Here is a 12,874-nt window from a genome sequence, read left to right on the forward strand (position 1 = left end):
GAAAACAAACCCCAGCTCACAGGTCAGAAGTTCAACTAGGCTAAGTGACTGCCGCCTGCTCAGAGTCACACGAGGGACCTCCAGGATGGGTCTGTCTGTGTGGTCGTTGCCTTCACCTGAGAAGGGTCTGGCTTGGATCTGATTCGAGTTTGTGGCAGAATTCAATGCCTCAGGGTTGTGAAACCCAGGCCCACTTGCTTGTTCTGCCAGCTGCCAGGAGGATGCTCTGAGCTCTTACAGGTGTTGCCCAGGTCTGGGCCGTGCAGCTCCCCGGGTCTGCACATCCAGGGCTGAGGAATCACCCACAGGGGAATGGAATCTCAGGGAGGTTCAGTCCCTTATAAAGAGCTCAGATGATTGAATTAGACCCAGCCCTTAACAGCTATTGTTTCAGGGTATTCCTAATCTAATCAGGGGTTTGGGCGGACTCCTCAATTCAAGGTTCCGTCCACACCCAAGGGAAGGGCAGAGGCAGGGCCAGGCTTTGGGGCGGGGGGGAAATGCAGGGGGCATTTCAGAATTCTGTCTTCCTCACAGAATCACAAAGTTCACATTTCACAACAATAAAGAAAATTTTAACAGTAAAAATGAGACATTTTATGAAGTTGCACATTAGAAAACTTAAATGTCTGAGAAAAAAATCCCTGACTCATAGGGAAACAAGTGGTTTATCAGATACTCTGAAAATAGACCGGGCTGGGTGAGAGGAATATGAAAGTATTATTTCAATTTTATTTTGTTATATTTTATGTATTTATTTTGAAGACAGAGTCTCACTCTGTCCCCCAGGCTAAATTGCAGTGGCCTGATCTCAGCTCACTGCAACCTCTGTCTTCCGAGCTCAAGCAACTCACCTACCGCAGACTCCAGAGTTGCTGGGTCTTAATTTGAGTGCCACCACACCTTGCTAATTTTTATGCTTTTAAATTAGAGAAGAGGTTTCTCCGTTTTGGCCAGGCCGGTCTTGAACTCTTGACTTCAAGTGATCTGTCTCCCTTGGCTTCTCAAATTGAAGGGATTACAGGCATAAGCCACTGTGCCCAGACTTCAATTTATATATTACATATGTATGTATATATAGGTCACAGAGAAGCACCCAAGAGACATATATTTATGTCATGCACGAAGATATAAATCATTAGGGAGAATTATGTTGAGAAATGGCATAAAAAGTATTTCAGAAGATAAAGAAGACACTCAAATATCTGACTTTTAAAGAGTTTTGTTTATTCAAAACAGTTGGTAGAAGATATGAAATTACTGGCCGGGCACTGTGGCTCATGCCTGTAATCTCAGCATTTTGGGAGGCTGAGGTGGGTGGATCTTCTGAGGTCAGGAGTTCGAGACCAGCCTGGACAACATGGTGAAACCCCTCTTTACCAGGAACACATATTTACATCATAACCTTTGTAAGTCACGTAGGGCCTTTCCTTTCCAACATTTAGCAGTACTGAAGGCATGATCGGTAGGTTATAAGCACAAACAAATGGCAACTCCAAGAGGGAGAACCATCCAAAATTTGAAAATTAACCTCTGAAATAAAACAAACACAGATACATAAACTTCTCATAAAAATTAATTACCATATACAGTTATCTCTCACTATACTCTAAAAAGACACCGAATTTACCTAAGCTTTATATACTGCTCATTTTTCTCTTAAACTCTAGTGGGTCTCTAGAGAGAGAAATACTCTAGAGAGAGTTCTAAATGAATGACTCCTTAAATGTAAAGATAAGAAGGCCATATGCCCCCCAAAATATGCAAGATAATCAAGGCATAAAGAACAAAATTTAATGTTGATTTTTTTATTTTTATCTAAGGAAAAATAAATTAACTGATATTTATATACAAAATGACTATAGCCCATAAATAAAGCTTATAAATAATAAGATATATATGTTGGGCTATTCAGAAATGTTTTACAGTCCGGGCGTGTTGGCTCATGCCTGTAATTCCAGCACTTTGGGAGGTTGAGGCAGGCAGATCACTTGAGCCCAGGAGTTCGAGATCAGCCTGGACAAGAGAGCAGAACCTCTTCTCTATAAAAAACACATAAATTAGCCAGGCGTGGTGTGCATGCCAGTGGTGCCAGCTACTTGTGAGGCTGAGGTGGGAGGATCCCTTGAGCCCAGGAGGCAGAGGTTGCGGTGAGCAGAGATCTTGCTACTGCACTCCAGCCTAGGTGATAGAGCAAGAGCCTATCTCATTTTTTTAAAACAAAAAGCGCTTACTGATAAGATGCAAGTGGAAAAAAATAAGAAGAGGCTCCTAGATTAACTTTTCAAAAACATAAACCTCACAGATGGTAGTAACTTCAGCCATCCACACTCTTCTGAATGGATTAGATAGATTTCCACAGAAACCTATAAGCCAGATCCAGGTCATATTTTACAGTGCTCCAGAGAAAAATTACAGACACTTTGTACCCTACAACACACTTAGCTGCCTTCTAAGCATCAGTGTTAGGAACATATTTGAATTGCTTTTAAAAGGATAAACGCATTTAAAATTTTTCCCATGAAAATAATTATCATTCTTTATCCCATTACTATAATTCTTGCTCTGAAATCCCTTCTAATGTTCTTAAGCATTTCTTCCATTGCTGCCTATGCCCAATTAAAAATTTTTTTCATTCTGTCAGAAAAACCATTATTATTTTGCAGAATGTGTACAAAGGCATTCATAACAAGCAGAGCCTTTCTGGATGCACTCATAAAGGTGCTGGCAGAGGAAAGTGGTAAAACTGTTACACCCCAAAACCATTGTGTGGCTCTAATTGTTAACTTAAGAATAAGAAACATACTAATTAGATGGCTGTTTTCTTGATCCCTGACATCCCCTTTGTAGACAACAGACTCAAAAAACTATTTTTCAACAAATATTTATTGAACACTTTTGTACATGCTATGTATCCTGAAGGATATGCTGTATTTATGAAGTTGAACTCTCCCACCCTAGAAATTTAAAAATGTGATATTTTCAAGTATTATTCTCAATTTTTTTTCCATTAGTTATGCTGGGAATTTCTTAAAGGATTTGGTCTGTCAGAAAACCAGTCAATGTCTTATAGACTCTAAGTCTATCCAGTGTAGTTCCAGGCTGGTTTCTTGTATAGTTACTGCTTTAATTATTACACAAATACTGAATGTGGATACATAATTGACAGTGCCTTAGATATTCAGATATCATAAGTTTTTCATTTTATTATCATTGAATTTCTTATTGAGTAGAAAATGCTTCTGCACAACAAAAGAAATAATCCTCTTAGTAAACAAACAACCTATGACATGGGACAAACTATCTGCAAACTATGCATCTGACAAAGGACTAATAGATACAGAATCTACAAGGAATTCAAACAAACAAGAAAAAACTAATATAATCCCACTATAAAGTGGGCAAGCAATGTGTATAGAAATTTCTCAAAAGAATATACAACAATTGCCAAAAAAAACCAGAGGAAAAGATGCCCTGCATCACTAATCATCAGAGAAATGCAAAGTGAAACCACAATGCGGTATCACCTTACCCCACCTGAATGACCATTACTCAATAGCCAAAAACAATAGAGGTTGGGGTGGATGTGGTGAGAGGCAATGCTTAGGCACTGCTGTGGAAATGCGAATTAGTGTAATCTCCATGGCAAACAGCATGAAGATATCACAAAGTACATCTCCCATTCGATCCAGTAATCCAAATAGTGGGTAGACACACAAAAGAAAAAGAACTCACTCTACCTAACAGACCTGCACACATATGTTTATCCTAGCACAATTCCCAATTGCAAAGATATAACATAAACCTAAGTGCCCACCAGCTGATGAGTGAGTAAAGTTGAATGGGGTTCATATATGCCATGGACTACTACTCAGCCATAAGCAATGAAACTATGTCTTTTACAGCAACTTAGATGAAACCACAGGCCATTATTCTCAGTGGAGTCATTCAGGAATCTACAGCCAAATGGTGCACATTCTCACTTAGAAGTGGGAGGTAAGCTGTGGGTAGGAAAGGCATACAGAGTGGTAACATGGACATTAGAGACTCAGAAGTGGAAGGGTGGGGGGGGATGAAAAACTGCCTACTGGGTGCAATGTAGGTGTAGTAGTCATGTGATGAGCGCACTAAAATTCTTGACTTTGGCCAGGCGCGGTGGCTCACGCCTGTAATCCCAGCACTTTGGGAGGCCGAGGTGGGCGGATCACGAGGTCAGGAGATTGACACCATCCTGGCTACCAAAGAGATACCCCATCTCTACTAAAAATACAAAAAATTAGCTGGGCGTGGTGGCGGGCGCCTGTAGTCCCAGCTACTCGGGAGGCTGAGGCAGGAGAATGGCGTGAACCCCAGGGGGCGGAGCCTGCAGTGAGCTGAGATGGCGCCACTGCACTCCAGCCTGGGCGATAGGAAGACTCCATCTCAAAAAAAAATAAAATAAAATTCTTGACTTCAACACTGTACAATTCATGTATGGAAGAAAAACCACTTATAAGTGGTTTTTACAAGCTAATGAAACATAAATTTTTTTAAAAAACAAAACAACTAGAAAATAATAATACTAAGCTCTAATTTAAAAAGCACTAACAGGAATTTATTTTGTAATATTGATATCATGAAATTTATCATTCTGTGCATGAAGTCTGCATTGAATTCAACAACAATTTCTATTACAGGTATCACAAAAGTTCATTAAGAGTAAATTGAAATAGACTTCACCACCTTACAATTCATCTATGGTGCCAAAAACAATTTGGTACTGTCAAAGCTATTCAAATAATGAAATGTTTTCAATATTTACTTAGCTAAGCTGTGACCTCAGTTCAGCAATTCAGTGAGGTTGGGGCTGACTTCTCAGGACCTCATGGTGTTTTCACCCTGGGCAACAACAGGATAGCTCAGTTCAGGCATCAAATCCACATTCAGAGTGGAAAAGAAGCCAAAGGGGGCATCAGTGACAGTCACATGTCATCGTTTTCTCAGAACAGCTTTGCCTTCCCCAAAAGGCTACCAGCAGATTTGCAGGAGCATCACCTTTGAAGAGAAAAATGCCCCAGGAGAATCCCTCACAGAGGAGTGGCCATTTCAGGTTTCCATATTCCCCTTCCCAGTTCACTTCATCCTCATGGGACCTGATGAAAACCTCATGATCTCAAGCCTTGGAGTTTTTCCACAGACATGTAAGTTGTCTAACGTGCAACTAGTTTTTATTTTTGTTTTTGAGATGGAGACTCACTTTGTCACCCAGGCTGGAGTGGAGTGGTGTGATCTCGGCTCACTGCAACTTCCGCCCCCCAGGTTCAAGCAATTCTCTTGCCTCAACCTCCTGAGTAGCTGTGATTACAGGTGCGTGCCACCATGCCTGGTCAATTTTTTGTATTTTTAGTAGAGACGGGGTTTCACCATGTTAGCCAGGATGGTCTCAATCTCTTGACCTCATGATCCACCTGCCTTGGCCTCCCAAAGTGCTGGGACTACAGGCGTGAGCCACCACGCCTGGCCTAACATGCAACTTTAAGTAAATATTTCCTTGATGTAAATAAAATGTAAGCTTTCAGAATCCATTCAGCACACAAAACGTTAAGTGACAGATCTCATTTACCATCCCTCCCACAATGCACAATCCAGAGGTCTGTCCCTCTCTCTGCTGAGGAAGAATGCAGGGACTTGGGGTGGAGCCAAGATGGCCGAATAGGAACAGCTCCGGTCTCCAGCTCCCAGCCCCAGCAACACCGAAGACGGGTGATTTCTGCATTTCTGCTTGAGGTACCGGTTTCATCTCACTAGGGAGTGCCTAACAGTGGGTGCAGGACAGTCGGTGAAGCGCACTGTGCGCGAACCGAAGCAGGGCGAGGCATTGCCTCACTCAGGAAGCGCAAGGGGTCAGGGAGTTCCCTTTCCTAGTCAAAGAAAGGGGAAACAGACGGCACCTGGAATATCGGGTCAGTCCCACCCCAATACTGCGCTTTTCCAACGGGCCTGGAAAACGGCACACTAGGAGATTGTGTCCCGCACCTGGCTCGGAGGGTCCTGTGCCCACGGAGTCTCGCTGATTGCTAGCACAGCAGTCTGAGATCAAGCTACAAGGCGGCAGCGAGGCTGGGGGAGGGGCGCCCGCCATTGCCCAGGCTTGCTTAGGTAAACAAAACAGCCAGGAAGCTCGAACTGGGTGGAGCCCACCACAGCTCAAGGAGGCCTGCCTGCCTCTGTAGGCTCCACCTCTGGGGGCAGGGCACAGACAAACAAAAACTCAGCAAGAACCTCCACAGACTTAAAGGTCCCTGTCTGACTGACAGCTTTGAAGAGAGTAGTGGTTCTCCCAGCACGCAGCTGGAGATCTGAGAACGGACAGACTGCCTCCTAAAGTGGGTCCCTCACCCCTGAGCAGCCTAACTGGGAGGCACCCCCCCAGTAGGGACAGACTGACACCTCATTCAACCGGGTACTCCTCTGAGACAAAACTTTCAGACGAACTATCAGACAGCTGAATTTGTGGTCTCACGAAAATCCGCTGTTCTGCAGCCACCGCTGCTGACACCCAGCCAAACAGGGTATGGAGTGGACCTCTAGTAAACTCCAACAGACCTGCAGCTGAGGGTCCTGTCTGGTAGAAGGAAAACTAACAAACAGAAAGCACATCCAAACCAAAAACTCACCTGTACATCACCATCATCAAAGACAAAAAGTAGATAAAACCACAAAGATGGGGAAAAAACAGAGCAGAAAAACTGGAAACTCTAAAAAACAGAGCACCTCTCCTCCTCCAAAGGAACGCAGTTCCTCACCAGCAACGGAACAAAGATGGATGGAGGATGACTTTGATGAGTTGAGAGAAGAAGGCTTCAGACGATCAAACTACTCTGAGCTACGAGAGGAAATTCAAAACAATAGCAAAGAAGTTAAAAACTTTGAAAAAATATTAGAAGAATGGATAACTAGAATAACCAATGGAGAGAAGGGCTTAAAGGAGCTGATGGAGCTGAAAGCCAAGTTTCGAGAACTACGCGAAGATTGCAGAAGCCTCAGTAGCAGATGCGATCAACTGGAAGAAAGGGTATCGCTGATGGAAGATGAAATGAATGAAATGAAGAGAGAAGGGAAGTTTAGAGAAAAAAGAATAAAAAGAAATGAACAAAGCCTCCAAGAAATTTGGGACTATGTGAAAAGACCAAACCTACGTCTGATTGGTGTACCTGAAAATGATGGGGAGAATGGAACCAAGTTGGAAAACACTCTGCAAGATATTATCCAGGAGAACTTCCCCAATCTAGCAAGGCAGGCCAACATTCAGATTCAGGAAATACAGAGAACGTCACAAAGATACTCCTCGAGAAGGGCAACTTCAAGACACATAATTGTCAGATTCACCAAAGTTGAAATGAAGGAAAAAATGTTAAGGGCAGCCAGAGAGAAAGGTCGGGTTACCCACAAAGGGAAGCCCATCAGACTAACAGCTGATCTCTCAGCAGAAACTCTACAAGCCAGAAGAGAGTGGGGGCCGATATTCAACATTCTTAAAGAAAAGAATTTTCAACCCAGAATTTGCTATCCCGCCAAACTAAGCTTCATAAGTGAAGGAGAAATAAAATACTTTACAGACAAGCAAACGCTGAGTGATTTTGTCACCACCAGGCCTGCCCTAAAAGAGCTCCTGAAGGAAGCACTAAACATGGAAAGGAACAACTGGTTCCAGCCACTGCAAACACATGCCAAATTGTAAAGACCATTGAGGCTAGGAAGAAACTGCATCAACTAATGAGCAAAATAACCAACTAACATCATAATGACAGGATCAGATTCACACATAACAATATTAACGTTAAATGTAAATGGGCTAAATGCTCCAATCAAAAGACACAGGCTGGCAAACTGGATAAGGAGTCAGGACCCATCAGTGTGCTGTATTCAGGAAACCCATCTCACGTGCAGAGACACACATAGGCTCAAAATAAAGGGATGGAGGAAGATCTATCAAGCAACTGGAAAACAAAAAAAGGCAGGGGTTGCAATCCTAGTCTCTGATAAAATATACTTTAAACCAACAAAGATCAAAAGAGACAAAGAAGGCCATTACATAATGGTAAAGGGATCAATTCAACAAGAAGAGCTAACTATCCTAAATATATATGCACCCAACACAGGAGCACCCAGATTCATAAAGCAAGTCCTCAGTGACCTACAAAGGGACTTAAACTCCCACACAATAATAATGGGAGATTTTAACACCCCACTGTCAGCATTAGACAGATCAACGAGACAGAAAGTTAACAAGGATATCCAGGAATTGAACTCAGCTCTACATAAAGTGGACCTAATAGACATCTACAGAACTCTCCACCCCAAGTCAACAGAATATACATTTTTTTCAGCACCACACCACACCTATTCCAAAATTGACCACATAGTTGGAAGTAAAGCTCTCCTCAGCAAATGTAAAAGAACAGAAATTATAACAAACTGTCTCTCAGACCACAGTGCAATCAAACTAGAACTCAGGATTAAGAAACTCACTCAAAACTGCTCAACTACATGGAAACTGAACAACCTGCTCCTGAATGACTATTGGGTACATAATGAAATGAAGGCAGAAATAAAGATGTTCTTTGAAACCAACGAGAACAAAGACACAACATACCAGAATCTCTGGGACACATTCAAAGCAGTGTGTAGAGGGAAATTTATAGCACTAAATGCCCACAAGAGAAAGCAGGAAAGATCCAAAATTGACACCCTAACATCACAATTAAAAGAACTAGAAAAGCAAGAGGAAACACATTCAAAAGCTAGCAGAAGGCTAGAAATAACTAAAATCAGAGCAGAACTGAAGGAAATCGAGACACAAAAAACCCTTCAAAAAATTAATGAATCCAGGAGCTGGTTATTTGAAAAGATCAACAAAATTGATAGACCGCTAGCAAGACTAATAAAGAAGAAAAGAGAGAAGAATCAAATAGATGCAACAAAAAACAAAAAAGGGGATATCACCACCGATCCCACAGAAATACAATCTACCATCAGAGAATACTACAAACACCTCTATGCAAATAAACTAGAAAATCTAGAAGAAATGGATAAATTCCTCGACAAATACACCCTCCCAAGACTAAACCAGGAAGAAGTTGAATCTCTGAATAGACCAATAACAGGTTCTGAAATTGTGGCAATAATCAATAACTTACCAACCAAAAAGAGTCCAGGACCTGATGGATTCACAGCTGAATTCTACGAGAGGTACAAGGAGGAACTGGTACCATTCCTTCTGAAACTATTCCAATCGATAGAAAAAGAGGGAATCCTCCCTAACACATTTTATGAAGCCAGCATCGTGCTGATACCAAAACCTGGCAGAGACATAACCAAAAAAGAGAATTTCAGACCAATATCCTTGATGAACATTGATGCAAAAATCCTCAATAAAATACTGGCAAACCGAATCCAGCAGCACATCAAAAAGCTTATCCACCATGATCAAGTGGGCTTCATCCCTGGGATGCACGGCTGGTTCAACACACGCAAATCAATAAACGTAATCCAGCATATAAACAGAACCAAAGACAAAAACCACATGATTATCTCAATAGATGCAGAAAAGGCCTTTGACAAAATTCAACAACCCTTCATGCTAAAAACTCTCAATAAATTAGGTATTGATGGGACGTATCTCAAAATAATAAGAGCTATCTATGACAAACCCACAGCCAATATCATACTGAATGGGCAAAAACTGGAAACATTCCCTCTGAAAACTGGCACAAGACAGGGATGCCCTCTCTCACCGCTCCTATTCAACATAGTGCTGGAAGTTCTGGCCAGAGCAATCAGGCAGGAGAAGGAAATAAAGGGTATTCAACTAGGAAAAGAGGAAGTCAAATTGTCCCTGTTTGCAGATGACATGATTGTATATCTAGAAAACCCCATTGTCTCAGCCCAAAATCTCCTTAAGCTGATTAGCAACTTCAGCAAAGTCTCAGGATACAAAATTAATGTACAAAAATCACAAGCATTCTTGTACACCAATCACAGACAAACAGAGAGCCAAATCATGAGTGAACTCCCATTCACAATTGCTTCAAAGAGAATAAAATACCTAGGAATCCAACTTACAAGGGATGTGAAGGACCTCTTCAAGGAGAACTACAAACCACTGCTCAATGAAATCAAAGAGGATACAAACAAATGGAAGAACATTCCATGCTCATGGGTTGGAAGAATCAATATCGTGAAAATGGCCATACTGCCCAAGGTAATTTATAGATTCAATGCCATCCCCATCAAGCTACCAATGACTTTCTTCACAGAATTGGAAAAAACTACTTTAAAGTTCATATGGAACCAAAAAAGAGCCCGCATCGCCAAGTCAATCCTAAGCCAAAAGAACAAAGCTGGAGGCATCACGCTGCCTGACTTTAAACTATACTACAAGGCTACAGTAACCAAAACAGCGTGGTACTGGTACCACAACAGAGACATAGATCAATGGAACAGAACAGAGCCCTCAGAAATGATGCCGCATAGCTACAACTATCTGATCTTTGACAAACCTGACAAAAACAAGAAATGGGGAAAGGATTCCCTATTTAATAAATGGTGCTGGGAAAACTGGCTAGCCATATGTAGAAAGCTGAAACTGGATCCCTTCCTTACACCTTATACAAAAATTAATTCAAGATGGATTAAAGACTTATATGTTAGACCTAAAACCATTAAAATCCTACAAGAAAACCTAGGCAATACCATTCAGGACATAGGCGTGGGCAAGGACTTCATGTCTAAAACACCAAAAGCAATGGCAACAAAAGCCAAAATCGACAAATGGGATCTCATTAAACTAAAGAGCTTCTGCACAGCAAAAGAAACTATCATCAGAGTGAACAGGCAACCTACAGAATGGGAGAAAATTTTTGCAACCTACTCATCTGACAAAGGGCTAATATCCAGAATCTACAATGAACTCAAACAAATTTACAAGAAAAAAACAAACAACCCCATCAAAAAGTGGGCAGAGGACATGAACAGACACTTCTCAAAAGAAGACATTTATGCAGCCAAAAAACACATGAAGAAATGCTCATCATCACTGGCCATCAGAGAAATGCAAATCAAAACCACAGTGAGATACCATCTCACACCAGTTAGAATGGCCATCATTAAAAAATCAGGAAACAACAGGTGCTGGTGAGGATGTGGAGAAATAGGAACACTTTTACACTGTTGGTGGGACTGTAAACTGGTTCAACCATTGTGGAAGTCAGTGTGGCGATTCCTCAGGGATCTCGAACTAGAAATACCATTTGACCCAGCCATCCCATTACTGGGTATATACCCAAAGGACTATAAATCATGCTGCTATAAAGGCACATGCACACGTATGTTTATTGCAGCACTATTCACAATAGCAAAGAGTTGGAACCAACCCAAATGTCCAACAACGATAGACTGGATTAAGAAAATGTGGCACATATACACCATGGAATACTATGCAGCCATAAAAAATGATGAGTTCGTGTCCTTTGTAGGGACATGGATGAAACTGGAAAACATCATTCTCAGTAAACTATCACAAGGACAAAAAACCAAACACCGCATGTTCTCACTCATAGGTGGGAATTGAACAATGAGAACTCATGGACACAGGAAGGGGAACATCACACTCCGGGGACTGTTGTGGGGTTGGGGGAGGGGGGAGGGACAGCATTAGGAGATACACCTAATGCTAAATGACGAGTTAATGGGTGCAGGAAATCAACATGGCACATGGATACATATGTAACAAACCTGCACATTGTGCACATGTACCCTAAAACCCTAAAGTATAATAAAAAAAATTATGGGAAAAAAAAAAAAAAAGAATGCAGGGACTTAATGGGCTTTCACAGCCCTGATTAGGTTAAGCATCTGCTGAAGCACAGAACGCAGTGGAAGGTAGCTGGGTTGGTCTAATCCAATCATCCAAGCCTCCTATAAATGGCTGAATTTGGCTGAGATCTCAGAGATCTCCAGCTAGAGCAGGACTGCCCAGGAGAAAGATTTCCCACTGCTGTGTGCAGACCTAGGAATCCCAAGGCTACTCAAGTAGACTGAATACAGGGACCTCGGACCCACTGATCATGAGCTGGTAAGTATGGGGCTGGGTTGGAAGGGGCTAAGTGTATGGGAGCATCTTCTGCATAGATCCCAACACACAGACTCTCTGAATCCTGCCCACAACCCCACCACCATTGCTGTCTGGTACCAGCACTGCCTCCAGTTAACCAGGCTCAGCCCAGCGACAAGGGAGAGGCCACAGTCCTTCACCGTGGCTCCCATTAAGCAGACCGACCGCAAAGCCACCACCTGCCAGGCCCCCAGGAAGCCCCTGGCCACCAAAGCCACCGGCAAGAGGGTCCTGGCTACACGAGGGATCAAGAAGCCTCACTGCCACAGGCTTGGCACCCTGGCGCTGCACAAAACCAGAAAGTACCAGAAGTCCACGCAGCTGCTTCTGCACAAGCCGCCATTCCAGCACCTAATGCGCGAGATCGCCCAGGCCATCAACCCAGACCTGCGCTTCCGATGTGCGGCCACTGGCGATTTCAGGGGAACAGCGAGGCCTACCTGGCCCCCCTCTTTAAAGACATCAACGCATGTGTTATCCACGCCAGGCGTGTCACAGTTATGCCCAGAGACATGCAGCTGGCCCGCCACCTCTGCGGAGAGGGTGCTGAGAAGCCCACGCTCCTGGGAAATGCTGCGCTCTAGACGGCTTTGTTTCCGTTTAGTTGTGTTTTTCAATTTCTCTGTGGTAATCATAGTTTTGATATTAGCAGTTCTCTTCACTTTTGCTTTTATGTCCCTCATGGGGTCCAAAAGTAGCCCTACACATGATTGGGAGTAA

General features: G+C 42.7%; 1 protein-coding gene across 1 annotated transcript; it reads left to right on the forward strand.

Moving 5' to 3' along the window:
• Positions 1-12,121: 12,121 nt before the first annotated feature.
• LOC131382646 (uncharacterized) lies at positions 12,122-12,874 on the forward strand. The gene has a single exon (XM_058435036.1). The coding sequence runs from the start codon at positions 12,122-12,124 to the stop codon at positions 12,872-12,874; it is 753 nt and encodes a 250-aa protein (XP_058291019.1).

This window comes from Hylobates moloch, unplaced genomic scaffold, assembly GCF_009828535.3.
Source record: "Hylobates moloch isolate HMO894 unplaced genomic scaffold, HMol_V3 SCAFFOLD_453, whole genome shotgun sequence".
In the NCBI taxonomy this organism is placed as follows: domain Eukaryota; kingdom Metazoa; phylum Chordata; class Mammalia; order Primates; family Hylobatidae; genus Hylobates; species Hylobates moloch.

What these genes read in the sequence shown, in the direction of transcription:
- LOC131382646 (XM_058435036.1), top strand. Translation starts at nt 12,122, where the DNA reads ATGGGGCTGGGTTGGAAGGGGCTAAGTGTATGGGAGCATCTTCTGCAT.